The sequence below is a fragment of the Octopus bimaculoides genome, chromosome 26, assembly GCF_046866305.1.
Source record: "Octopus bimaculoides isolate indiv1 chromosome 26, ASM4686630v1, whole genome shotgun sequence".
In the NCBI taxonomy this organism is placed as follows: Eukaryota; Metazoa; Mollusca; class Cephalopoda; order Octopoda; family Octopodidae; genus Octopus; species Octopus bimaculoides.
Window position 1 is genome coordinate 19,795,173 of NC_142953.1, and position 12,697 is coordinate 19,807,869.

At 38.6% G+C, this 12,697-nt stretch overlaps 1 protein-coding gene across 2 annotated transcripts in view; it reads left to right on the forward strand.

The window, feature by feature from the left end:
* Nucleotides 1-630: 630 nt before the first annotated feature.
* The window catches only part of LOC106871631 (uncharacterized), a 59,874-nt gene continuing 47,807 nt past the window's right edge, over nt 631-12,697 (forward strand). Inside the window, exons 1-2 of one of the 2 annotated variants that reach the window (XM_089342786.1) lie at nt 631-840; nt 4,285-4,478. In XM_089342786.1, the coding sequence (XP_089198912.1) occupies nt 786-840; nt 4,285-4,478 (249 nt within the window). In that variant the 5' untranslated portion in view covers nt 631-785. The remainder of the gene's footprint in view (nt 841-4,284; nt 4,479-12,697) is intronic. The other variant, XM_089342785.1, reaches the window with a different exon arrangement.

The window sequence follows — 12,697 nt, forward strand, 5'->3', positions numbered from 1 at the left end:
TGGAGGCAGTCTTTCAATGGGCTCAGATTTACAGTTGATTTTACAAGCTGTACTTATGGCTTTTATTTTTGTGAATCTTGGGTAGACCACAGAATTTGCTGGTTTTCTATCTGAAATTGCTTATATAGTCAAATAAATTGGGTGTCAAACATTTGTGGTATTTATTCAAGAAAGCTACAGCATTAATTTTCATTGTTTATAGTTGTCTATTTAAAAAAATTTTTTTTTTCATAATATTAATTATTTTCAAATTGATTTCATGTTTTATGATACATTTTAAGCCACTCAGATTGATCCAGAATATAACTTTCCCAAAATATTTTGTTTTAGTGATTGTTTCAGCTTATCCTTATAACTTAGCAGGGAGCCTACCACAGAATCCCTTTGCTTGAGGGCCAGTTAATATATTGGAATAGTTTTCATACAATAATATTGTCCAAGCTTTAAAAACAAAAACAGAACTTTCCATTTTATCAACCTTGCCCCACCTCCTTCTCCCATAATCACAAGAATTTGAAGTAGCAAGAATTATAAAACCTGAAGTATTCATTGGCTGAAAATATAAAGTGGCAAGAGACAATATCCTGTTTATGTTTCCTTTATATTTTGTTCCTTTCCAGTATATAAAACAGTTGAACAGAAGAACACAGAGAAATTAAATGAAATTCGTCTCTCAGAACATTTGATATAGAAATTCTTATTTGCCTTGCAAAAGATTTGAAAAAAAGAAAAAGGAAAAAAATCATTATTTCTGAAGACTAACCAGTTTCCTTCCATCTCCTACCATGCTGCTTCTTCCATATTGGAGTATTTTAGTCATAATATTCCCTCAGTTAATAAGTAAGTTCTCTTTATTATTTATTTGTGCAATCATTGTGGTTGGGTGTGGATGATTAAGAACTATCTTTCCCTCACCTGTGTTTTCCATTCAGTTTCAACTGTATTAGTATCTTGAACAATAACCTCAACACAACTAAATTTTAACATTTAACCATTCAAACCAGCCATCCAATACAAATATTCCAACTGTTTTATGTTCTCGACAATAGTTTCAGTCACTCTATTACAGAGGCAGCACAGTAGAGACACTTGCTCATTCCTAAGGTTAGCCCCCTAATTCGTGGCCAAAGTGTGGTCTTGCACTGCCAGTTTGGTGCTCTCGGTCTCTTTTTCCAAGGTTCCTTTCTTCAGCCAGTCCCACCTATGTTTTCCGGCAACTTCTGTTGTGGCTACATGGAATTGATTGTGTAACCCCTCCATGCCCTCTTTCTACTTTTTCCCTTTTTTCTCTGCTTTCAACACTCCATCATTCCAAACTGACATTAGCAAGGTGTCCTTACTTTGGGATACATATCTCCTTAAACTCTAAAGTTCAACACATATGTAGTCTTGCACACTTATCACTCCTCTTCCTCTATTTGCTCTCTTCATGTCTAGGTGGTCAGTGTCTGCACATGGATGATGGGCTCCATGCATCTTTAGGAGCTTTCTTGTCTTCCTGTCCAATTCCATTAACTCCTCCTCTGTCCACTTCAAGATTCCAGTACCATACCAAACAGATAGTCGTCATCATCATCATCATCATTAAACATCTGTTTTCCATGTTAGCATGGGTCAGATGGTGTGACAGAATTTGGTGAGCCACAAGGCCACATCAAGTTCTGATGGCAGATTTGGCATGGTTTCTATGGTAATTTGTATTCCCATCATCAGCTTCATAATGGCAAAGTTATTTTGCTAAATTCTTCATTATTTTCAAAATTAATTGACCGTTGCAATGTATTTCAACAGAAATATGCTAAGAAATGGTTTAATGCTATCACCTGACTCTTGAAGAATTTTTGCACAATTCCCTCTGCTGCAATCAGTCATTTCAACTTTGTGTCTTCTTGTCTGAAGACAATTCATTTGCATCATTCTTGGGGACTCGGAATGACCACAATATTTTTGGCCAAAACTAAAAATCTTAGTCTCAATTACAATTACCTTGATAAACTCCCTTTTAAATTTATTGAACTGAAATCAATTTCATTTTAAAATAACAAATCAATAATATATTATTTCTTGATTATTAGTTCTCCAGTGTTAAGGCACATGACCTAGTGGTCAGGAAACTAGGTTCACAATCATAAATTCATGGGTTCAATTCTCTGGGATTGGGGGATACATTGTGTCCTTAAGCAAGGTGCTTCATTTCATGTCACTCCAGTCTACTTGGCTGGAGACAAGTACCAACCTAATGCTAGTACTTTAATTTTATCAGCTGAGTACACTGGGGTTTAGTGTTGGTACAGCCCTCTTTCCTTCCAGCTGTCATATCCTGGATGTTACACTGTATTAATAGCAGGAGGTCTCAGAGGGTGCCCACGTCTGCTCAGGATTAAACAGGCAGCTAAAACAATTAGAAAGAGCATGTTACATGCTGTTACTCAGGTCATGGATCTCACTACAGTCTGATGATAGCTGGTACTGGTACCATGAAGACAAGTACCACCTGTTCCATGGTCGGAAACTAAACCAGCTTCCCCACTTGAATAGCTCACTACTCTTGTGAGGTGGGCATCTGGACAAGACCTTTTCAAGGATGGATGTGCTTCCTGTGGGCCAATGGCCATCCAGTAGGGGAAAGGCAATGGCAAGCCACCCCAATATCTCTGCCAAGAAAGCACTATGAGAAAGTCAGGATGAAGAAATGCTGTGGCTTCATCCGATGGGAGAACTCGTACTTAATTGGGAAGACTTTCGTTTTAGTCTCATTAATGCACTGCAAAAATGATGATGATGACGATGATGATGATGATGATGATGATGATGATGATGATGCTACATGCTACCTGGTCATTTTTATTGGCCAATGACAGCTTATGTTTATTTCTATCTGACAACGAAATACCGTAGTCTAATTATAAACTGTGATAATCAAGGAAGACATTAATTACATATAAAAGGATTATAAAGATTTGTGTTGCTAATTACTGAGTTTGCCATTTACAGCTGAGTGGACTGGAGCAGTATAAAATGGAATGTCTTGCTCAAGAACACAATGTACTGCCAGGTCTGGGAATTGAAACCAGAATCTCATGATTTGTAAGTGCAACACCCGAAGCACTAGGCCACACTCCTTCACTGTGGTGGTGATGTTGATGATGTTGTTAGTGGTAGTGTCGTGATTGTAATGATGGTGGTAGTGGTAGTGGTGGTGGATGTGGTGGTGATGCTGATGGTGTGGTAATGATGATGATGATGACGACGACGACGACGACGAAGACGACGACGACGATGATGATGATGATGATGATGATGATGATGATGATGATGTCCCATTAAAGTAATAGTTTAGTCTTTTATTGTGAGATTTCTGATGTTTAATCTTTTCTTTTTCCATTGTCAGCATTGATAGAAATATAGAAGACAATGGTAAAGAAATTTGGGACATAGTGATTAAGTAATTGTTTCCCCTGTTTTAATATCAACCACTCAGTCATGAAATTTGAGTGGATGCTGTAATGAAAAATTAATTAGAGAATGATACGATCAGATTTATGTCTCATTCATGTATAAAAGCTAATTTTCTTGAGATGAAATGTGTGAAGAATTCAAATTCACATAATAATTCAGATTTTCATGTTTTTTCCTAAAATTATTCTAATATTTTTTACTAGTTTTCTTCACATAACTACGTAAGTGCCCCAGCATGGTCACAACCTCTCACTGAAACTTATAATAGGATAACTATTTCCATGGTAAAGGGTTTTTTTAGGTCTTTTACTTGTTCAGCCATTGGACTGTGGCCATTCTGGGGCACTGCCTCGAAGTGTTTAGTCAATCAAATCAACCTTTGCAGTTATTTTTTAAAGCCTGGTATTTATTCTGCTGGTCAATTCTGCCTAATCAATAAGTTACAGGGACATAAACAAACCAACAGTGGTTGTCAAGCACACACACACACACACAATGAGTATTTTCAGCTCCTGTTCATGAAGTCCACTCCCAATTCTTTGGCCAGCCCTGAGGTTATAGTAAAAGACAGTTGCCCAAGTTGCTATGCCAAAAGGCCTGAACCCAGGGCCATGTGGCTGGAAAGCAAACTTCTTACCTCACATCCACACCTTCCCCCTTACTCTAGCCTTCTTTCCATAACTGGGGTGGGACATGCCCACAGCTTCCGGTTGTAACCAATAATACAATATTAGTATAACTATTCACATCATAAGAGTTTTTTGATGCTTACCAAACATTTTATAAATCTTTGTTTTTTTTTTCATTTTTCAAACCATTTTCTAGTTACCGAGGCCACAATATGGAATGTAACACTTTGCTTTCGTGAGAAATACAATTCTGTTCGCATTTCTTTGGACAAGGTTAAATATGTAAACATAACAAGTGAGAAGGAACAAAACTGTTTCAAGACTGAATTTGAATTAGACAATGCAACAAAGCCAAGTTTTGTAGAATTTGATAAGGGTAGAATCAATGAGGTAAGTAAATTGAAATATATATGCACACACACACACACACACACTCATCATTTATGACAAACAAAATTTTAAGTGTTCCAAATCATTTCAAACCATAGAGATACAATGTTTTGTAAGATTATTATAACATGCCATGCATCTCCATGCAATTCTTTAAGCATTTTATATAAATCTGCCAAATTATTGAATCTCTACAGCATAAAAATATCAGGAACACTTTTTCAAATTTTGTGTATATTAAATGACATTTATTTCTGACTGTAGTGAGTACTTCTTTGTTGATCTTACATATATATATATATATATGGGAGAATTTACGAAAAAAACAACAGACGAGGACAGGTAGTGTAAACAACAAATGGATGTATTAGTTTAACTCTTGGGAATAGAGAAAGTTTTTAACATTTCGAGCTACGCTCTTCAACAGAAAGAATACGGAGAAAACAAGGAGAAAAACACGGAGAAAAAAAATTGAATGTTTTGGTCAGCGATCTATCATATATATATATATATATATATGTGTGTGTGTGTGTATAAATATATATATATATATACACACATACAGTATGGTTCCGCTAATCCACTAACAGCTAATTAGCGAAGCTAACTTTTCATTTAGTGGATTTGGATTAGCATTGTCGCTAACCTTGGAAACTGTTAGTGGACCAGTTAACTTCCACTAAATTTAGTTATGCTAACTTTAAGTCAGCTAACAAAATTCATACCTTTGTTCCTATCTGTTGTGGGCATGTCTCAAAGAGTCTGTCAGGCACGCTATTGGCTGACTACTTTTACTTGGGAGAAGATGTGATTGGTCAACACAGCAGCAGCAAGTTGACCAGTATTGTGTAATTCTACAGTTTTGAGTTTTGTTCACTTATGATTTTGTAACATTACAGACAGCCTTACATTGTTAGTTGCAGCAGTGTACATTATCCTTATGGGAGGTGAAGACGTTTTTGTTTGACCTGAGGATGAAGGGCCTGTTGAAGAGTCTGCAACAGTTGTGGGAGAGGCAGAGGTCATTGAGGTTGAGAGCCAGGAGTCTCAATTCGTGACCCCACATGGTGGACTACTTTGTCCTTATGTCAAAGAATAATAGGAACATCAAAATCCTTTAATTCCGGTGCATCATGTACCAGCCCAAGGAGGCCACCATCAGAGGACAAGTGGTGAGCCTCTACCATTTGAAATTGTATGTCAAGAAGAAGTACCCAGGGCATGCCATCCAATTTGAGGAGAGGATCAAGGCCAGAACTTCCTGCGGGAAACACAGACAATCTTCTGGCAGCAGTGCCAGGAGCCAGTCATCACAGCCATGTGCAAAGAAAGCATGCTGGCACTGGTGTCTGTCAGTCTATGGGGGACAGAAGGATTGTAGACCTGTTTGTCGACAACATGCTACTGCTGCATGTAGTGTAGTCCTCCACCTTGGCTGAATCCCAGCAAGATGTCAATATCCCACCGCACTCCGGACAGGATGATCTTGGCCAGCTTTAAATAGTTTATAGGAGTATGTAAAAACACCTATATATACATACGTATATATATATATGTATATAAGCTCCATGCCTTGATCTGAATGTCCTACAAAAATGAAGAATTTTATTTTCGCAATTATCTATAGGCACCACTTGGAAAAGAATGCAAAAACAGCCGTAAGATTTGTCACATCACCTATTTGTTATGTCATGCTTTGTATATTAAAAATTAAGCTTTAAATGTGGTTCCATTAATGTGTTTGTTAATCTGAGGCTTTCTCTATTTTCTGATTATTTCTGTGTGTGTGTGTGTATATATATATTCCACTCGTCATTAAATCTGCATCTTATGGTTATAAAATACTACGATCAAATGTCCTGTCTCCTTCCACCAACAAAATTTGTACAAACTGCTTGCTCACAAAAACCGTTTCAGCTTGCGTGGAAATGTGGACGAGAGTCTAGTGTTTTTTTTCTTTTTTTAGTGGGGCTTGTTCATACTCTGCATTAGTTTATATACAGGGACAGTGAATTATTTCCTCATTGATTTTAAATTGCTGCTAGACTCCTTGATTATTTTATAATTTTCACCTAGCAATTTTGTGAAATCAGTCACTGATTCCAATGGCATTATCCATAATAATTACAGGGTGAGTTGGCCTCTACCAGCTGTGATGGTGTGAGCATTACTGATTAGTATTAATTTCCTATACGAAATTAGCAAGCTCATCTAATGCATCTTGCTCATAGTGAGGAGGGTTTTCTCCCCTGTCAATACAAAGAGACTTTTGTGGCCAAGGAGTCTATGACTCTTATTTCTAGCAATGCTGGTGGTCATTGCACTCTTAGTTTTGGTGAATTATTTTCATGTTAGTTTTAAATTGCTGCTAACCACCTTGATTATATATATATATATTTAGTAAAAGGAGTAAAACGCATATTTTAACTGAATACTTTTATTTCCAACATATGTTTCGAAGTTTACAAATTATACCTTCCATAGGAGTAGGTGATGTTGATAAGGATATAATCTTCTCTTCAGGGAAATGCATGGGAACCAGCTTAAACGTAAGACATTTTAACCGAATATGAGAACTGTAGTTGGAGAAGGTTGTTACGTAATTTATTTGGAAAAGCCATTGGAGGTTGGGACGCTACCAGACAGTACGTTGGACAAGAAGGGAAGAAAAGAAGGAAAGAAAAAAAAAGAAAGAAAATTCAGAGTGTAAAGTTGGGAGATAATAAGATGATTTAAATCCGATAAAAATTGGAGAGGAATGTTATGTAAATAATGGGACCGTAAAGGAGAGTTAATCTTGTATTTCTACAAACAGTGTTGACATAAATGTGTACAAGCATATATACACATGTATACGCACATATATACACACATACATACTCACACACATACATACATACACTCGTATACATATATATATATATATATATATATATATATATATATATATATATATATATATATATATATATATATACACATCTAAACACATACACATACATATACATACATCCATATATTTACATACACATACATAAACATACATACATCCAACCATATACACATACATGTACATATATATTTTTTTTAAAAACAAATATATACAAACACTTACACATATATAATTTCATACATATACATGAATGTGCACACACGCACATATATATGTGCATACATACACACAAACATACTTACACATGTATACGCACACACACACATATATATGTGTGTGTGTATGTATGTACATGGATACATACACACATTAGTATACACACCTTAGTACGTATATACACATGGTAGTTGATATTAAAGCAGTGGAATATGTATAGGAAAGTGATTCTTATATTAGTTAGTAAGATATTAAATGATTGATAATTAATTAATAATAAAGTTAATGGGTGGTCTATTAATCTACAGAAATGGATTATGTTATTAAGTTAGATGTAAAAAAAGATGGGCTGGAGTAGGGGTTGAATGAGTAAAAATTACTTGTAAAGACAAAGTTAATATTATTATCAAAGTTTACTTCGGTGATACTGTTCCATATCTGTTAATGCAAGGGTTTTCCGAGAGATGAAATAGAATGTTATGTTGATCAGTAATTAATACGTCATAGAATAGAGAGAGGAGAATATTTAAATGTTTGGGATACATCTTGCGATGAGAGTAAACAAGTGAACTAGGATTGTTTTCAGAATTTTAGATGTTTCTAGGAACGTTTAAGATGATAAATTAAATTCGTAGATTTGGAATATTTTTACTAATATAACTATGACCATGATAAATAACTCTTATTATTGCTGAATAAATTGAAAGTAGTAAATGAATGATATGGAAGTACAATGAAGTATGAAATCAAGTGAATAAGGTTAATTGGGCACAGCATATTAGACATTGTAGGAGGTAAAGTTTATGATGAATTAAACTGAAAATATTGTTCTAGTGTTTATTTATAGATGTAATTGGTGTTCTAATTTAGGTTTACAAATTAAGAGTGTTTAGATAACATATATCAAGCGAAATCAGTCTATGATATCTTTTTTACATATAAAGGTATAATTGCCATGTGTCTCTTGAATTATTTGAGGAACTAATATGTTACAAGTTAATTTGTTAGCATTATATAAATAAGTATTTTTCATTTAAATGCTGTGAACACATGTTGCTGCCAATGTTTACATCTGTAAGAGTTTTCGATGAACATGTTTACCAGTTTATTCTTTGAAAATAAAATAAAAAATAGCTCAGTATTACATAAAGGACAAAATCTTCTACCTTTGTCATATGGTCTAGAAATGGAAATATATATATATATATATATATATAATTTTGAGTTTTTAACTTTAGAAATTAAGTCTCTTTACAATTTAACATTTTTTAATTATATGTTGCTCAAGGATGTCCAATGGATGACGACCACCGCGGACTGTTGGTCAGCCCACAACAGGTCTTACCTGAGGATGACAGCACACTGGCTGAACTCCAAGACCTGCATGAGACAACATGCCATCCTGGCCTTCTCTCAGCTCAGAAGACATCACATCTGGCCATGGTGGACATCCATTACAAGTTGCATCTGCAAGACAAGGTGACCAGGACCACAATGGACGATGGCAAAAACTTTGTTAAGGCATTTATGCAGTTTGGTACAGAAACTGAATCCTTTCCAGACACTCCAGAGGTTGCTACCGATCTAGACGAGGAGGGCGTTGAGGACGAGGACCTGGACATGGATCTCAAGGTTGGGCATGTGGACGAAGTTGAGCACATCTCTGTTGATGCTATCCATGATGAGTCAACAGCCTGGGCCTAAACCTGCCAGGACACATGAAGTGTGCAGCCCATACCTTCAACTTGGTAGCCAGCATGAATACTGACAAGGCTCTTGACAGCAGGAAGGCCATGTCCAAGGCACAGCAGCTGTGGAATCTGCAGACTCACAGCACAGAGGCAGCAGACAGCATTCTGGAGGAAGTCAGTGGTCCTGGAACTCTACCTATGACGCTGTTGCCCTCAAAAACCTGCTGAAGAAGAATAGGGTAACTCTCCACAAGGTGATGACACAGCTGAAGCTGCAGACCTTCACTGATTCTGATGTTGTCTTCCTGACAGAGTATGCCCAGGTAATGTCCAATGTTACCAAGGCCTTGGATAAAATGCAGTGGGAGGACCAGGTTGATCGTGGGAGCCTTCTGCCAACTGTACTGACTACCATCATGAAGTCGAAGGAGGCCAAGTCCAGACATCTCCTGTACTGCATTCCTCTAGTGGACGCAATACAGGCAGGCATCACAAAAAGACTTGCACTCCTCCTAGAAGACTTGGAGAGCCAGCTGGCCATTACCTTCCATCCCAAGTTTTTCTTGTTCTGGCTGGAGCAGTATAATAACAGGCCAGGTTAGCAGAGTGAGGAATGTGATAGAGAAAGCCACAGAGACAGCCCCAATGGAGACCAATGAGGAAAGCAGCAACAGCAATGAGGACAAGGGAAATGATTCTTTCAGCAACATCACTTTGTTTTCGGGAGAGCAGGAGCCATGGGTCACTGAAATTGAAGTTGCAGAACTTGGTGAAGACCTGGCTGGAGGCCATCTTGAAGGCTTGATTGAAGTAGCCTTTTTGGGTAAGAGGGTTTTGATCTACCTGTTTACCTGAGGAATTTCAACCATGTTTCGTGGTCTGCTACCACAACAGCTCCTTTATAGGATCCAGTTAGCTCAAGACATCATCAGGAGGAACCACGTCCAGTTTCAGCCCCTACTCCTCTACCGTTTTGACGTGGCGGGGCCACCCCCTTTCAGAGGTGTCTTCAGCTCTGGTGTTGGGTCCATGTCTTCTTTCACTGTTTGTGACTGTTCTAATTCAACTGTGGAATGTCCCTCGCTATGGTTATTTTCCAGGAGGTTCTGGCCACACGTCTTACGGTTCATCAACCCACGTTGTTGAATTACTTTCTTCCGACATACCTTCCTTGGTGGATTAGGATCCAGTTAGCTGAAGACATCATCAGGAGGAACCACATCCGGTTTCAGCCCCTACTCCTCTACCGTTTTGACGTGGCGGGCCCCCCCCCCTTTCGGAGGTGTCTTCAGCTCTGGTGTTGAGTGCATGTCTTCTTTCTTCTGTTCCCTGGCCTCTTCGATGCAGCATCAACGAGTGTCAGCGTCCGACTGATCGTCTTGTCAAATTCCCCTTTTTATACCTGCTGCTAGGCTCCAGCAGGCTGCCCCAGCAAGTTGTCACGTGACACTGTCTAAACTTCCTGCTGCTAGGCTCCAGCAAGTAGCCCCAGCAAGTTGTCACATGACACTGTCTGAACTTTAACTGACAATGGAGGGCGCGAAGCCACTTCAGTGTCAGCCTGTCTCACCTAGGCATGTTATGACTTTCAAGCCACATTTGGTCTTCCCGCTTCAGCCATATATAGAAGCTGGCTTTTTCGACCGCCTCCTGTATCCTCCTTATCAGTTTTCTCAGTTCCAAACTTGAAAACGCAAATCTTCTCTTGAATAGCGCTGTCAGTTTCCTTTCAATGAAGCCTCTAGCCCCCACTGCCAGATGGTAGTACTCGACAGTCCATCCCTGTTCTCTGCACTCTTCGATTAGTTTCTCGTATCTCTTCTCCTTTCGTTTCTCTGCATTGTCGATGTTTTCTTCCCATGGTACTGTCAGTTCTAGCAAGATTCCTATTCTCCGTTCTGTGTTCCATATGACTAAGTCTGGTCTTTTTGTTGTTTTTATAAGTGGAAAAATTGCTAGACTTCCCAAATCCGTGGCCAGCTCCCAGTATCCCTTCCATCTTTCGTCTATCTCGTATATTTTATTTGGCGGCCTGGCCTTATGTCCTTTTCCCTCCTTCTGGAAGTATATTTTCCTGTGTTTTTCCACTTTGGGGTACTCTCCCCTATTGTATCCCTCAATCTTCTCCTTGAGTGCTGCGCTAATGATGCCGAGGACTTGATTATGGCGCCATGTATACCTTTCTAGTGCTAGTCTGCAGCTTGACAGAACGTGTCTCACCGTCGCTTTCTCTCCGCATCCACATTCATCGGTTGTTTTTATGTTCCATCGGACTAAGTTCACCGGTGAAGGTAGAACGTCGAAGGTAGACTTGATCAAGAAGGCTGTTCTTGCTTGTTCCCAAGCCCAAAGTTCCTTCTATGAGATTCTGCGACTGATCACGTTTTCCTCCCATCTCAGGCACTGCCCCTGTTGACTACATTGCACCAAATGTACATTCTGCCTTTCTTCTTCCTCCTTTCTCACTTCATGTACCACTGCCTCTTTCATCTCTTTTATACTGCTCTTGCAAAATGGCCTGAAATTGCACGTCCCTAGGCCGGCTCTTGCTTCTTGCGTTGCTCCAACTATATCGGCATGTCTTAGTATTTCGATCACCCTGTTTACTGCCTCTTCCGCATTCCATTTCCTCCCTGTTTGTACCTTTGGAGGGTTTTCTCGGATGCTCTGATCTTTTGAATACCTTAGCATCATTACTGTCCTCACCGTTCCTGCTTTATATTTTTCGGTGATTGATGTTATTGGTAGTTGCAGCACGGGTTTTCCATATAGTGCAGTTGTATTGAGTGGTTTCGGCAGACCAAGCCATTTTCTGATAAACACACTGCATCTTTGTTCTATCCTTTCTACTCTACTCAAGGCTATTTCGTACATTTGCAATGGCCACATTATCCTTGGGTACAGTCCAAATTGCAGTATCCAACATTTGAATTTCCCCTGTAATGTCGTTCTGTCAATTGCCTTAAATCCTTGTTCTACTAACTCGTGTGTCTCTTTCCCTTGCTTCTTATCATTTAATAAGTCTCTATACCATCTGCCGAGACTCTTTACTGGTTGTTCTTTCACCGTTGGTATGTCTTCACCTCCTATCCTGAATTTCACTTCTTCTTGCACTCCTTTCACGAAAGCCACGCTTCGAGATTTTTTGGCTTTGAATTTCATTCTTGCCCATCCTATTAGTTCATCCAACCGCTCTAACGTTCTCTCTGCTGCATCTCTACTTTCCGATAGTAGAGTGACGTCGTCCATAAAAGCCCTTAATGGTGTCTTTATAGCAGCTTTCTCACAGTTTGTTGACCTTAATAACATCTCCATGACTAGCACGAATAAGATGACTGATATCGTGCATCCGGCTGCAATACCTACTTCTAGCCGTTGCCACTCCGTTGTGAACTCTCCTGCTGTAAATCTCATCCTCA